We start from the raw sequence: 13,904 nt of genomic DNA, 5'->3' as shown, positions 1-13,904 counted from the left end.
CACTGAGGCAATTTAGCATCTGAACTCAGTGTGCCGTTACCATGGTTCCCCCCTCAGACACCAGACAAGGAGGTGAGGCCTGCATTTCAATTACAGCGCAGAAAGTGACAGATTACAGGAAAATAGGGTAATGAAGTCTCGGATGATGGCGGGCCTTTGACAGGCACAATAAATAGCAGTTTGACTGCACCTGATATATTCCAGATTCAACGGGGCTCCCACTTCTTCACATGGAAACAAGGCTGTATGTGCGCGGCTAGGTGCCAGCCCTTTGCATTAACGAGCGGAAGTTGTGGAGCAAGACTCCAAATTCCACCCTTTTAAAAAAAAAAACAAGATTTGATGAATTCTGAGCTTCGCGCGGCGGGAACAGGTATGGGGAATTTGGGCCCCCCGCAGCATCATGACCTGCAGGCTTAACGGGGACGCAAAATCCTGCTAGGCCCCACCACTGATCTCCATGCCCAAATTTCCCAAGATGCACTGGGAGCTCAAATTGGTGAAGTCAGCCCGAAGAGTTAAACACGGCTTTGATTTAAAATAAACAATTCATGAGGGAAATGTTAAATTAATTTATTATGTAAGGAGCTTCATTAAGAGGCCCGGGGGTTGCAGCGAGGGCTTGCCTAATGCTGCAGTCGGACTTTAACCCTTGTTGCGCCACAGTCAAATGGCCCCTGTCAATACAATTGTGCAAGATACCAGCACCACAGAGACTTGATCATTCCTGCCGTGTTGGCAACTTTCTATTGGCCTTGTGAAAGTTGTGTCAGAAGTTGCCGTGGTCACACCTGTGCCAATTATTACCCTTCTTGTAATAACAACAGAAAACGCTGGAAAAACTCAGCAGGCCAGGCAACATCCGTGGAGAGAGAAACAGAGTCAATGTTTCGGGTCGAAGACCCTTCTACAGAACTGTTCTGTAGAAGGGTTTCGACCCGAAACATTGACTCTGTTTCTCTCTCCATGGATGTTGCCTGGCCTGCTGAGTTTTTCCAGCGTTTTCTGTTGTTATTTTGGATTTCCAGCATCCGCAGTATTTTGCTATCATATTACCCTTTTAGTACTCAATTGGCTAAAAAAAAGAGCTTTGAATCTGATCTTCAGCTCAGTCAGAGGCCAGTTTCTGAGTTGCGCCCATCTCCAAATAGAAAGTGGGATTTGAGAAAGCCAGAACTAAAGTAAGGTTTAAAGTTTAAAAAAAGGTTTTACTAGATGGATTAAGAAAGAAAGTGAATTTATATAGTGCTATTCATGACCTCAGGATGTCCCAAAGTGATTTACAGCCAATGACGTTATAGTAATCTGGGATGTTATGATTAAGGTTATCCACCAGGTGGTGCTGTAGCCAATGCTGCTGCTAAGGTCAGAGGTTTGCTTCCTGTCAAGGTCAGCAAAGGTGAAATGCCAGGATGCAGGCATGATGTTTGTTACTCTGTTTGTTAATAAAGTACTCGTGCTAATTCTACGATATCGCCCCTTCGAGTCCTTGTCTCACTACATGGATTTATCACATTTGGCGACGAGATAACTAAAAGACCCTGAATAAAGAAGAAAAGTCTGCCAGGACGTTTAAACAACAAAATTATGAGCTACGGTTAGCTACCAGCTGGAAGAGAGCATGGCTGCCACGGTAGGAACGGTTTCCGCTTTTGATATTCAAGCACAAACCTGGGAGGAATACTGTGAAGTGTTGGGTTATTTTTTCGAAGCAAATGAAATAAATGATGCCGGAAAAAGGAAAGCCATTCTGCTTAGTTCAGTGGGAAGCCAAACCTACAGTTTGATGAAGAATCTGCTCAGTCCTGAAAAGCCTGGAGACAAATCATTTGTTGAATTAGTGGCTTTGCTAAAAGAACATTTCAACCCTAAGCCTAGTGAGATTGTACAGCGGTTCAAGTTTAATTCAAGGAACAGGAAAGAGGAAGAGAGCGTAATGGACTATGTAACGGTGTTGCATAAATTAGCACAAGATTGCAATTATGGGAACAACCTGAAGGAAATGCTGCGAGATAGGCTAGTTTGCAGAATTATGGACGACCGAATGCACCATAGATTATTATCCGAGACTGGGCTTACTTAGGAAAAAGCATTGGAACTTGCTCAAGACATAGAGACAGTGAACTGAGATGTAAAAGAAATACAGGGTTCAGACAGAGCTAATGCTACGCAAGTTGCAGGTCAGGTTGTTGTGCACAAGTTGTGCATCAGAAACCACAATGTGAGCATGTGAAGGCATGTTATAGATGCAAGGGCGATCACCTGGCGAGTGAATGCTGGTTTCTGGAGGAAAAGTGCTACAAGTGTGGGAAACAAGGACGCATAAAACGAGCTTGCAGGGCGAAATCACCTGTGGAGGAATCCAAACCAAAAGGGGGAGGACAGCAAAACCAAGGGAGAGAAGTGAAAAAACATGGAGCACACCACATCAGCGGGGAAGCTGAGGAAGAAGAGGACATGTATGTATAGCATGTTAGAGAACATTCCAAATGTGGCTCCTATCACATTGCAACTGACAGTAAATGAATCTAAGGTGAACTTTGAAGTGGATACAGGGTATGGCATGATCATAATGAACAAGGCAGAGTACTCAAAATTGTGGAACCGTGCAAAAGTTCCAGAGTTAAAGCCTTGCTCCCTGCATCTTAAAACATGTACAGGTGAACGAGTAGCGACATTAGGTACAGCTAATGTAACTGTGCAACACAGGGACACAGTGGAACAGCTACCTGTAGTTATAGTATCGGGTACCGGACCAAACCTGTTATGTCGGGGCTGGATAAAAGAACTTAAATTAGACTGGGGAGCAGTACATCAAATAGATGCGGGCAAACAGTTGACTTTGCAAGAAGTGTGGAGTGAACATGAGAATGTGTTCAAGGAGGAACTTGGCACATTTAATGGCCCCCCAGCTAAGATTTATGTAGACAAGGAGGCACTGCCAAGGTTTTTTAAACAACGACCTGTGCCTTATGCCATGAAGCCAAAGGTAGAGGCTGAGCTTGACCGTCTATTGAGAGAGAACATACTGGAGCCAGTGAAATGTTCGGAATGGGCAGCTCCCATAGTGCCTGTTTTAAAACCGGACAATTTGGTAAGACTCTGTGGAGACTATAAATTGACAGTCAATCGGGTGTCCAAACTAGAGCAGTATCCGATTCCCAAAACAGAGGATCTCTTTGCAAACCTGGCTGGAGGAAAGAAATTCACAAAGTTGGATATGAGTCATGCCTACTTGCAGATTACACTGGATGACGAATCAAAGAAGTATGTCACCATAAATACACACAAGGGCTTGTTTACATATAACCGCTTACCGTTTGGTGTCTCATCTAGTCCAGCTATCTTCCAGAGGACAATCGAAGGTGTACTGCAAGGGATTCCACATGTTTCCATCTATCTGGATGACATTCTGGTGACGGGAAGAACCGACCAGGAGCATCTGAGCACTCTGAGAGAGATACTACAGAGATTGGAGAGGGCAGGGTTCCGGCTCAAGAGGAGTAAGTGCACTTTCCTGGGGAATGAGGCAGTGTTCCTGGGACACAGAGTGGATGCCACCGGGCTCCATCCACTCAAGGAGAAGGTACAAGCACTGCAGGACGCCCCTGCTCCTACAAATGTGGCTGAGTTAAAAGCTTACCTGGGACTGCTGAACTATTAGAACAGGATTTTAACCAAACTTGTCAACTGTGTTAGCACCTCTTCACAAACTACTGCGCAAGGAGACACAGTGGCAGTGGGGAGAGGAGCAGGGGGTTTCATTTGAACAGTCCAAGAAACTGATGCTGCCGTCGGATGTGCTGGTTCACTACAATGCAGAGAAAGACATCATTCTCTCTTGTGACGCTTCACCTTATGGGGTGGGGGCAGTTCTTTCACACTGCATGGAAGATGGAACTGAAAGACCAATAGGGTTTATGTCCCAAACTCTAACACCAGCGGAAACAAACTATTCCCAGTTAGACAAAGAGGGGTTAGCAATAATGTTTGGGTTACAGAGGTTCCACAAGTACATATATGGCAGGAAGTTCACCATATGCACCGATCATAAACCTCTTCTCTCTCTTTTCAATGAAATGAAAGCAGTTCCACAGATGGTGTCACCCCGGATCCAGAGGTGGGCAGTGACGTTGAGGGCATATGAGTATGTCATTGTCTACAAGGTGGGCAAGTACCATGGGAACGCAGATGCCTTGAGCCGTCTTCCACTGCCAGGCACACCTATCCGTGCAGCTCCAGAGGACAGAGTTTTGATGTTGGAGGACACTGACACGGCACTTGTGACTGCAGAGCAAGTAAGAACATGGACAGGTAAAGATCCAGTACTGTCTAGAGTTCAAGAATATTTGGTGAGGGGATGGCCACAGCATCCGGAAGGGGCTGACTTCACACCCTACAGTGTCAGGAAAACAGAGCTGAGTGTGCAGGATGGTTGCGTGTTGTGGGGAGCACGAGTGATTATTCCACAGCCAGCACGACAGTCTACCCTAGAGCAACTACATCAATGTCATCCTGGGGTCTCACGTATGAAAGCCTTGGCTAGGAGTTACTTGTGGTGGCCAAAGCTAGATGAGGAGATAGAAAATCTAGTCAAGACATGCAGCACTTGTCAGGAACACCGGAAGGCACCAGCAGCGGCTCCTCTCCACCCCTGGGAGTGGCCGGATAAACCATGGAGAAGATGGCACTTAGATTATGCGGGTCCATTCATGGGGAAGATGTTCCTCATAATCATTGATGCACATTCCAAATGGATGGATGTTTATCATGTAAATTCTGCTTCCGCCACTATTACTATAGACTGCCTGCGTCGGAGCTTCAGTAATCAAGGGCTACCGGAGATCGTGGTGAGTGACAATGCCACTTGTTTTGTGAGTACAGAGACAAAAGAGTTCTTGAGAAAAAGTGGCAAAGTGCAGGTGACCTCGGCTCCATACCATCCGTCCTCAAATGGACTTGCGGAGAGAGCCGTACAAACATTTAAGGAGATGATGAAAAAAAGTGCAGAAGGGAGTTTAGCAGCCAAAGTGTCACGGGTTCTGTTCAGCTACAGAATAACACCTCAATCCACCACAGGACTCTCTCCTGCTGAGATGTTATTAGGTCATAGACTCCACTCCACTCTTGACCTTGTCCACCCAGACCTAAAAAGGAAAATGGAAAACAGACAAAACAAACAAAAAGAGAACCATGACAAAAGAACAAAGAGCCGAAGTTTTGGAGAAGGAGATGCGGTCCTTACCAGGAATTTCAGTTATGGACCAAAGTGGATTCCTGGCTTCATAGACTCAATGACAGGTCCAGTATCATACAAGGTCATGTTGGGAGATGGTAGGGTAGTACGCAGACATGTAGATCAGATACTTCCCAGACAAGGGGAAATTGAAATGAAGGTTCCAGATGCAATGACTGAAGACAGGGTTGCCCCCAGTTATCCAAGTGCATCTGTGGTGCCACCACCAGGGACAGAGCCAATTCCACAGGAACCTATTCGTCAAGAGGGAACCATCGTTGCAGAGTCAGATACTCTGAAAACTGCTCAGGAGCAGCTGGTGGCTTCACCACAAACAAGCAGGGACTTTACTGTTAGACGTTCACAAAGGGCTCGCAAGCCACCAGAGAGATTGATACTGAACTGTTAGATTCATCAAGTATGGAACATGATGAATGGAGACTCCTTATGTGACCCTCAGGAATGGTTGTTTGTTAAGAAATTTGTACTGAAATCTTAAGGGGGGAGGGATATAGTAATCTGGGATGTTATGATTAAGGTTATCCACCAGGTGGTGCTGTAGCCAATGCTGCTGCTAAGGTCAGAGGTTTGCTTCCTGTTAAGGTCAGAGGTTTGCTTCCTGTCAAGGTCAGCAAAGGTGAAATGCCAGGATGCAGGCATGATGTTTGTTACTCTGTTTGTTAATAAAGTACTCGTGCTAATTCTACGATATCGCCTCTTCGAGTCCTTGTCTCACTACATGGATTTATCACAGACGTATTGTTGTAATGTTGGAAACGCAGCAGCCAATTTGTGCAGAGCAAGCTCCCACAAACAGCAATGACCAGATTATGGGGGAAAATTCGGTATCGCCCCATTTGGGGCGCCATTATCGGCCGCGCGCAAAGTTTACCGCCTGGCGCTAATTATCGCCTCCGACAGCAAACTTGGCTTTTATCGCCCCTGGAGGTGATTGGAGTGCTAAATCAGGTGCTTCACGCCTGTCTTAAGGCGCAAAGGCCGAGAAGCAAGGCGCTACCTCAGAGAGCTGGCGAAGCAAGGAAGGGCAAATCAAAATAAAGCTGCAAAGTGCTGCTCAGTACTCAAAACTCCTTCACACAGCATTGAATCTCTCCAGAACTCTCTCTCTCTGTCTCAGAATGCATGGTGCAAAAATGTCACCGACAAAAAAAGGCAGGAAGCGGTCGCCTTTAAATAGCGTTCCCCTAGTCCCTTTCTGACAGCATAACGCTCCCCTCAACCTGTCGTTGCTAGCGGCAGGCGGTAAGTCAGGGGGCACCAACGGGGTGTTGCGCACTCGACTGACGTCACAATCTGCCGGCGCAGGAGATCGTGGCGGTAGTGTTTAGCGCCACCGCAAAATGTCTAGTTAATTTCGCGAGCGGTGCAAACATCGCCGCGCCCGGCCTCTAGTTGCTTTACGCCCCATTAGCGCCCTCTTAAGGCACTAACGGGAGGCGCAAACAACTGAATCTTTCCCCCTATATGTTTTAGTCATGTTGGTTGGGGGATAAATATTAACCAGGACTCTGAGGAGAACTCCCCTATTCTTCATTGAATAGTGCCATGGGATCTTTTATAATTGAGAGGGCAGAAGAGGCCTTAACGTCTTCAGGCTGACTCCACAAATATGTGTCCCCAAGTGCATCTTGGGGAATTTAGTTTAACATCTTATCAGCACTTCCTCAGTACTACACTGGAGTGTTAGCCTGGATTAATGTTTAGCAGGTGTCTGGAGTGGGACTTGAACCCACAACCTTTTGCCTCAGAGGTGATAGTGCTGCTGACTGAGCCACGGCTGACGCCAAGGCTAAATAAAGTACATTATTTGAAGTAATGTGAATGAGGAAGAATAGAGGTAACGGAAAGATGGGGAGCTGGTCAAACTTTTATTCGGGATTGTATTTTAAGCGTTTATTTTGCTTGTGTAAATTTAATATTACAATAATAAATTTACACTTCGCATTTAAAGGAATTGGCAAAAGAATCAGAGGCGACGGGAGGAATTTGTTTTTTTTACGCAGCGAATTGTTGTGATCTGGAACGCGCTGCCGGAAAGGAGGGGTGGAAGCAGATTCAGTAGCAACTTTTTAAAGGGATTTGGATAAATATTTGGAAGGGGGAAGATTTGCAGGGCTGTGGGGAAAGAGCAGGGGAGGTGGGAACAAATTCGATAGCTCATTCAAAGTGCCGGCACAGGCACGATGGGCCGAACGGCCACCTTCTGTGCTCTATCATGCTATCATTCTGTGATTAAACTTGCTTTGATATTAACGTTTGTTCAGTGTCACAGAGCTGAAAAATCGAACAATAAAACGGCTGGAGAATGGAATTTCTCTGGACCTGCCTCACGGTTAAGGATTGGATAATTTATGTGGTGACTAAGATCAAACTGAGAGTCAACGTTACAATATGACTTTTGCCCATGCTTGTTGTGTGTCTGAATTATGTGTGTACACACAGGAGATGAGTATGTAGAAACCTAGCGCTGTGGTAATGAATCCTTTAAGGCCTCACTGGTTGTAATTATACAGAACACAGTCGGATTGCAAGCATATCACTGAATACCATAATAACTGAAGCATGTTGTGATCAGCAAAAGATTGCTCATCTAATACATAAGCCACATCTGCCAGGTACACAGCTGATGTAGCCTGCATAATAATATGTAGATATGTTATATTTTTATTACCTCCAGACTCGACAATTCCAATGATCTCCCACCTTCCACCCTCTGTGAACATTAGTTCATCTAAAAAATACGGTGCCCGTATCCTAACTCGCACCAAGTCCCGTTCAGCTATCACCCCTGGGCTGGCTGGCCTACATTGGCTCCTGGTCTTACAACGCCTCAGATTTAAAATTCTCATTCTTGTGTTCAAATCCCTCCATGGGCTCGCCCCTCCCCATCTCTGTAACCTCCTCCAGCCCTACAACCATTACAGCCCTCCTCCAAAAGGTTGTGGATGCTGGGACAATTGGAGCTTTCAAGACTGAGATTGATGGATTTTTGTCAGGTACGGTGGCATAGCGGTTAGCACTGTTGCCTCACAGCGCCAGGGACCCGGGTTCGAATCCGGCCTCGGGTGACTGTCTGTGTGGAGTTTGCACATTCTCCCCGTGTTTGCGTGGGTTTCCTCCGGGTGCTCCGGTTTCCTCCCACAGTCCAAAGATGTGCGGGTTAGGTTGATTGGTTATGATAAATTAACCCTTAGTGTTAGGGGGATTAAATACGTGGGGTTACAGGGATAGGGTGGGATATGTGTTGGTGTAGGGGTTACGGGGATCGGGTGGGATATGTGTCGGTGCAGGCTCGATGGGCCGAAATGGCCTCTATCTGCACTGTGTGATTTCTGTGAAAGGTATCAAGGGACATGGAGCAAAAGCGGGTAACTGGAGGTGAGGTGCTGATCAGCCATGCTCTAATCGAATGGCGGAGCAGGCTCGAGGGGCTGAATGGCCAACTCCTGTTCCTAATGTTCCTATGAAGAAAATCACTTGGAGTTTGCAAGCTTTTACTGTATCTTGATAGGGATGATAATGAATGATATATAGAGGCACGGGGTTCATACTAAAGAGCATATAGACCACTTTTCTATAGGAAATCTACAAACAAGGCACTTTTCACCATTTAATAATGCAACAACACATTACTGTGCTTTAAGGACTGGAGTAGAAATCTCCATGCTAACTTACCTTGAACGATATTTCATATTGCTCCCCGCCCCAGATTTCCAGTCCTGGATCATAGCCTCCCAATTCCCAGAACCACCGCTGATCGACAGCAAACAGGCCTCCAGCCATAACAGGGGATCTGAAAGATAAAACTGACACTGAGTGCAGTGCATTAATCCTTCCATTTAGCGGAGGTATCAAGGCTTGTGCAATAGAAAAATCGATGAAGAAAAGGGACATGAAACCCTGGTGCTATTTGTCAACTGTAATGTCAGCTGAACTTAAATGAGAATGTAAGAATAAAATACTGGTCTGGACAAGGACATGGTCAGACTAAATATTAAAAAAAAAAACATTTGTAGGGAACTAGATGGTGCAATGTTCAGCTCTGAGCACCACACCATCGCAAGGATATATTGGCCTTGGAGTGCAATGTAGATTTACCAGAATGATACCCGGACTCCAAGGGTTAAATTACGAGGAGCGATTACACAAACCAGGGTCGTTTACCTTAGAACTTAGGGGTTGATTTGATTGAAATTTTCAAGATGTTAAGGGGAACTGACAGGGTAGACAGAGAGAAACTATTTCCGCAGGTTGGGGATTCTAGGACTAGGAGACATAGACTAAAAATTAGAGCCAGACCCTTCAGGAGTGAAGTTCGGAAACACTTCTAAACACAAAAGGTGGAAGAAGTTTGGAACTCTCTTCCGCAAACAGCAGTTGATGCTAGATCAATTGTTAATTTTAAATTTGAGATTGATAGATTTTTGTTAACCACAAGAATTAAGGGATATGGGCCAAAGGCAGGTATATGGAGTTAGGTCACAGATCAGCCATGATCTCATTGAATGGCGGAGCAGGTTTGAGGGGCTGAATGGCCTGCTCCTGTTCCTATATTCCTATGATCTAGTGCACTAGACATTGTCCCTTCACCTCTAGGATCTAGGTTTGAAACCAGCCCAGTTTGCTGGGAAGAAAGTCTCTGTCTGTTTGCTGGAAGGGTCCTATCTCAATCTAGCTCCTACTGGACATGTGCCCACAGCGCAAAGCTGGCACTAATTGGCAATGCCATGCAGACAAGCTGGCATGGGAAATGGGGAAAAATGCTACATTGGCGCGTTAGGGCTTTGTCTTCAGAGATTGGGGTTTATGTCTGTTGTCAGGGCAAAGCGGAGGGAGTTTTACTCTTGCTCTGACCGCACTATACCTCAGCAGGAGTGCTTCTCTATGCTGACACTCCCAGTGAAGTGCTGAGGGAGCGCTACATTGTCGGAGGTGCCGTCTTTTGGCTGAGACATTAAACCGAGGCCCCGTCTGCTCTCTCAGGTGGACGTAAAAGATCCCACGGCACTATTTCGAGGAAGAGCAGGGGAGTTATCCCCGGTGTCCTGGTCAATATTTATCCCTCAATCAACATCACAAAAAATACAGATTATCTGGTCATTATCACATTGTTGTTTGTGGGAGCTTGCTCTGCGCAAATTAGCTGCCGCATTTCCTACATTACAACAGTGACTACACTTCAAAAAGTACTTCATTGGCTGTAATGTGCTTTGAAAGAAAGACTTGCATTTATACAGCGCCTTGCACGACCTCGGGACATCCCAAAGCGCTTCACAGCCAATGAAGTATTCCTGAAGTGTCGTCCTAGAAAACATAGAAACATAGGCAGCACGGTGGCATAGTGGTTAGCACTGTTGCCTCACAGCGCCAGGGACCCGGGTTCGAATCCGGCCTCGGGTGACTGTCTGTGTGGAGTTTGCACATTCTCCCCGTGTTTGCGTGGGTTTTCTCTGGGTGCTCTGGTTTCCTCCCACAGTCCAAAGATGTGCAGGTTAGGTTGATTGGCTATGATAAATTGACCCTTAGTGTTAGGGGGATTAAAATATGTGGGGTTATAGGGTGGGATATGTGTTGGTGTAGGGGTTACGGGGATCGGGTGGGATATGTGTCGGTGCAGGCTCGATGGGCCGAAATGGCCTCTATCTGCACTGTGGGGTTTCTGTGATAGGAGCAGAAGTAGGCCTTTCGGCCCCTCAAGCCTGCTCCGCCATTCAATGCGATCATGGCTGATCATCCAAACTCAGTACCCTGTCCCTACTTTCTCCCCATATCCCTTGATCCCTTTAGCCTTAAGAAATATATCTAACTCCTTCTTGAATATATTTAATGAATTGGCCTCAACTGCCTTCTGTGGTAGAGAACTCCACAGGTTCACCACTCTCTGGGGGAAGAAATTCCTCCTCATCTCTGTCCTAAATGGCTTACCCCTTATCCTTAGATTGTGACCCCTGGTTCTGGACTCCCCTGCCATCGGGAACATCCTTCCTGCATCTAGTCTGTCGAGTCCTGTTAGAATTTTATAAGTTTCAATGAGATCCCCTCTCATTCTTCTAAACTCCAGTGAGTATAAGCCCAATCGACCCAATCTCTCTTCATACGTCATTCCTGCCATCCCAAGTCCTAAGGTCATGAAACACACTGGGGCAGTAATTCCTCCCCAGACGCGTGAGTACGGAAGGGGTACTCACGCGTCTGGCCGGAGGAAATGCCGGTTTTCAGCATGCACAGCGCATGCGCTGAAAACCAGCATTTCCTCTCCTCTAACCCAAGAGGTGAAGAGGCTAGCGCGTGCGCTGTAGGGGGCAGCGTGTGCGTCTTGGATTTCTTCTGTTTTGGGGGATTTGCGTATGTGTAAAGGCCTCCGGTCTTTACGCTTGTAAAAAGCACACGTAAGTATTTATTTTTACAGGTAAGTGGTGTTTTAGTGCATTTTAGAATTTTTTTCCCCCAGAGGTTTATTATTTTAAAGAATCTACAATAAGGTAAGTTTAGTTTTAGACCCTTTTTATTAAAAATTTATTTTTTTCAACAAAAAAAATTATTGTTTAAATTATTTTTTTAAACTTATTTGTACTTAATTTAATGATTGGGATGTTTTTTAAATTTTTATTTAAAGTTTAAATAGTGTTTTGGGCCCCCGTAGTTTTCATGAGTTTGACAGTTCTTACTCTCAAACTCATGAATGAACCTTCCCCTCCCCTGATTGGTTGTACAGTGCTCACCTGATCCCAGCCGGCACATCGCACTAACTACGCCGCTGGGTCAGGTAAGCACATCGCGCTGACATCTGAACCGGGCCTGTGACAGGAAATGCAAGCAGGCCCGGGCTTCAGATGTCAGCGCGCAGGGTGAGTGCAGATCGGGGGCTTGCACGCGCGGCAAGCCCCCGATCCTAATTTCAGGGCCATTATATATAAATAAAAGTCTTTCTTTCCAATGCTGACACTGAGTGGCTGAAATGGGAAAGAATTTATTCCCCAGCTTTGATATTCATCACCTAAAAACTTAAAAGGGAAATAAATTCACTTGTGACAATAATTGATAGTTCCCAATTGAATCAAATGTTTACTGGACTAAAACGAAGATTGTAGGGAGTGAGAATGGTGTCTTTCAAACACACAAAGCTCTGAAAGACTTCGACCACATCCTAGAGAAAGGGTGAGATATTTCAACATCTAAATGACTATTACACTTGAGGTCATGCTGACTCTCCCAGCCGAGCTCCAACAACCAGTCATTTACCGTACAGTTTGCTTCCCCCTCAATCACTCCCATTACAAGAAGAAGCAACACTGTGTTTACCTTTTCACCGGCAGATGCCGGTGACAGGAATTCTTTAACTAAAGCCATTGTGCCAAAATTGTCAACAGAAGAACATGAGAAATAGGAGCAGGAGTCGGCCATTTGGCCCTTCGAGCCTGCTTCGCCATTCAATAAGATCATGGCTGATCTTCTACCTCAACTTCACTTTCCTGCACTATTCCCATATCCCTTGATTCCCTTAATATTCAAAAATCTATCGATCTCTGTCTTGAATATACAGACATATATTGGCCCAGAAATTCGGGTCGGGGGCTTCCCGCGGGTGTAAGCCCCCGACCTGCACTTACATTGCGCGCCAGCAGTTGAGCTGTAGGGCCCCGTGGAATTCCGCTCCGGGGCCTGGCCCAGCTGCCGGCGCGCTGTGCTTGCGTGTCCCAGGGGCGTAGTTAGTGCGATGCGTCCCCTGGGATCACATGAGCCATGGGCAGCCAATCGGAGGAGGGAAAAGCCCATTCATAAGATTGACAGGTAGACCTGTCAAAACTTATAAATACTACGGGCCCAAAATAGCAGTAAACCTGCAAATAATTTTTTTTTAAATCACACTTTTTAAATAAACTATAAATTACATTAAATAACTATTTTAAACAATAATTTAAATTTTTGAAAAAAATAATTTTATATTATAACGGGGCTAAAAATAAACTTACCTTGCTTTAAAGTATTTAAAAATAATAAACCTGTGGAAAAAATGTTTTAATTTTAATTAATTGACCACTTACCTTGCAAAAAGCAGGCCTTATGCCTGCTTTTTAAATGTGTAAATTCTGCAGGCTTACCCTCCCGGGAAAACCTGTAAAAAAAAACCTAAGTTCAAAGCGCACGCGCAGCCTCCCCTGCGCGCGCGTTCGACCTCTGAACCTCTTCGTTCAGAGGATCGGAAGTGCCGGTTTCCCGCGCATGCGCAGTGCATGCAGGAAACCAGCAATTCCATTCGGCCTACGGGTGAGTACCCCGTGCGTACTCACCCGGGGAGAGCCGAATTTCTGGGCCAATCTGTCTCCACAGCCCTCTGGGGTAGAGAATTCCAAAGATTCACCATGGTGCCAATGAGATCTAATATCCAGAACCCCGAGGAGAGATGTGAAAAACTCATCACAAACCATTGCAGACAAATATTTGCTTGAGATTAAACTTAAACTTTTCAGGTTTCAGGCAGAATGCTGTACCACAGTATCAGACTTGAAGCTGTTTGCTGTGAATGCAATATGAATACAAGGACACTATTAACTCCCCAGTACGTTATTGGAACGGTAATTAAAATATGATTTATTTTTAATAACTGCGGATAATTTTGTTATAATTAATATGATTTCCTATCACT

At 45.5% G+C, this 13,904-nt stretch overlaps 1 protein-coding gene across 1 annotated transcript in view; it reads right to left on the bottom strand.

Annotated features, from left to right (window-relative positions):
- The window catches only part of LOC147124016 (polypeptide N-acetylgalactosaminyltransferase-like 6), a 248,984-nt gene that overhangs the window by 157,908 nt on the left and 77,172 nt on the right, over positions 1-13,904 (bottom strand). The window contains exon 3 of the mRNA XM_085977447.1: positions 8,933-9,050. Within this exon, the coding sequence (XP_085833573.1) occupies positions 8,933-9,050 (118 nt within the window). The remainder of the gene's footprint in view (positions 1-8,932; positions 9,051-13,904) is intronic.

The sequence above is a fragment of the Somniosus microcephalus genome, chromosome 1, assembly GCF_052327205.1.
Source record: "Somniosus microcephalus isolate GS21.2 chromosome 1, FLI_Smic_1.0, whole genome shotgun sequence".
NCBI classification, from domain to species: domain Eukaryota; kingdom Metazoa; phylum Chordata; class Chondrichthyes; order Squaliformes; family Somniosidae; genus Somniosus; species Somniosus microcephalus.
Note: the sequence above shows the minus strand (reverse complement) of the source record. Positions and strands in the feature narration are given on the sequence as shown.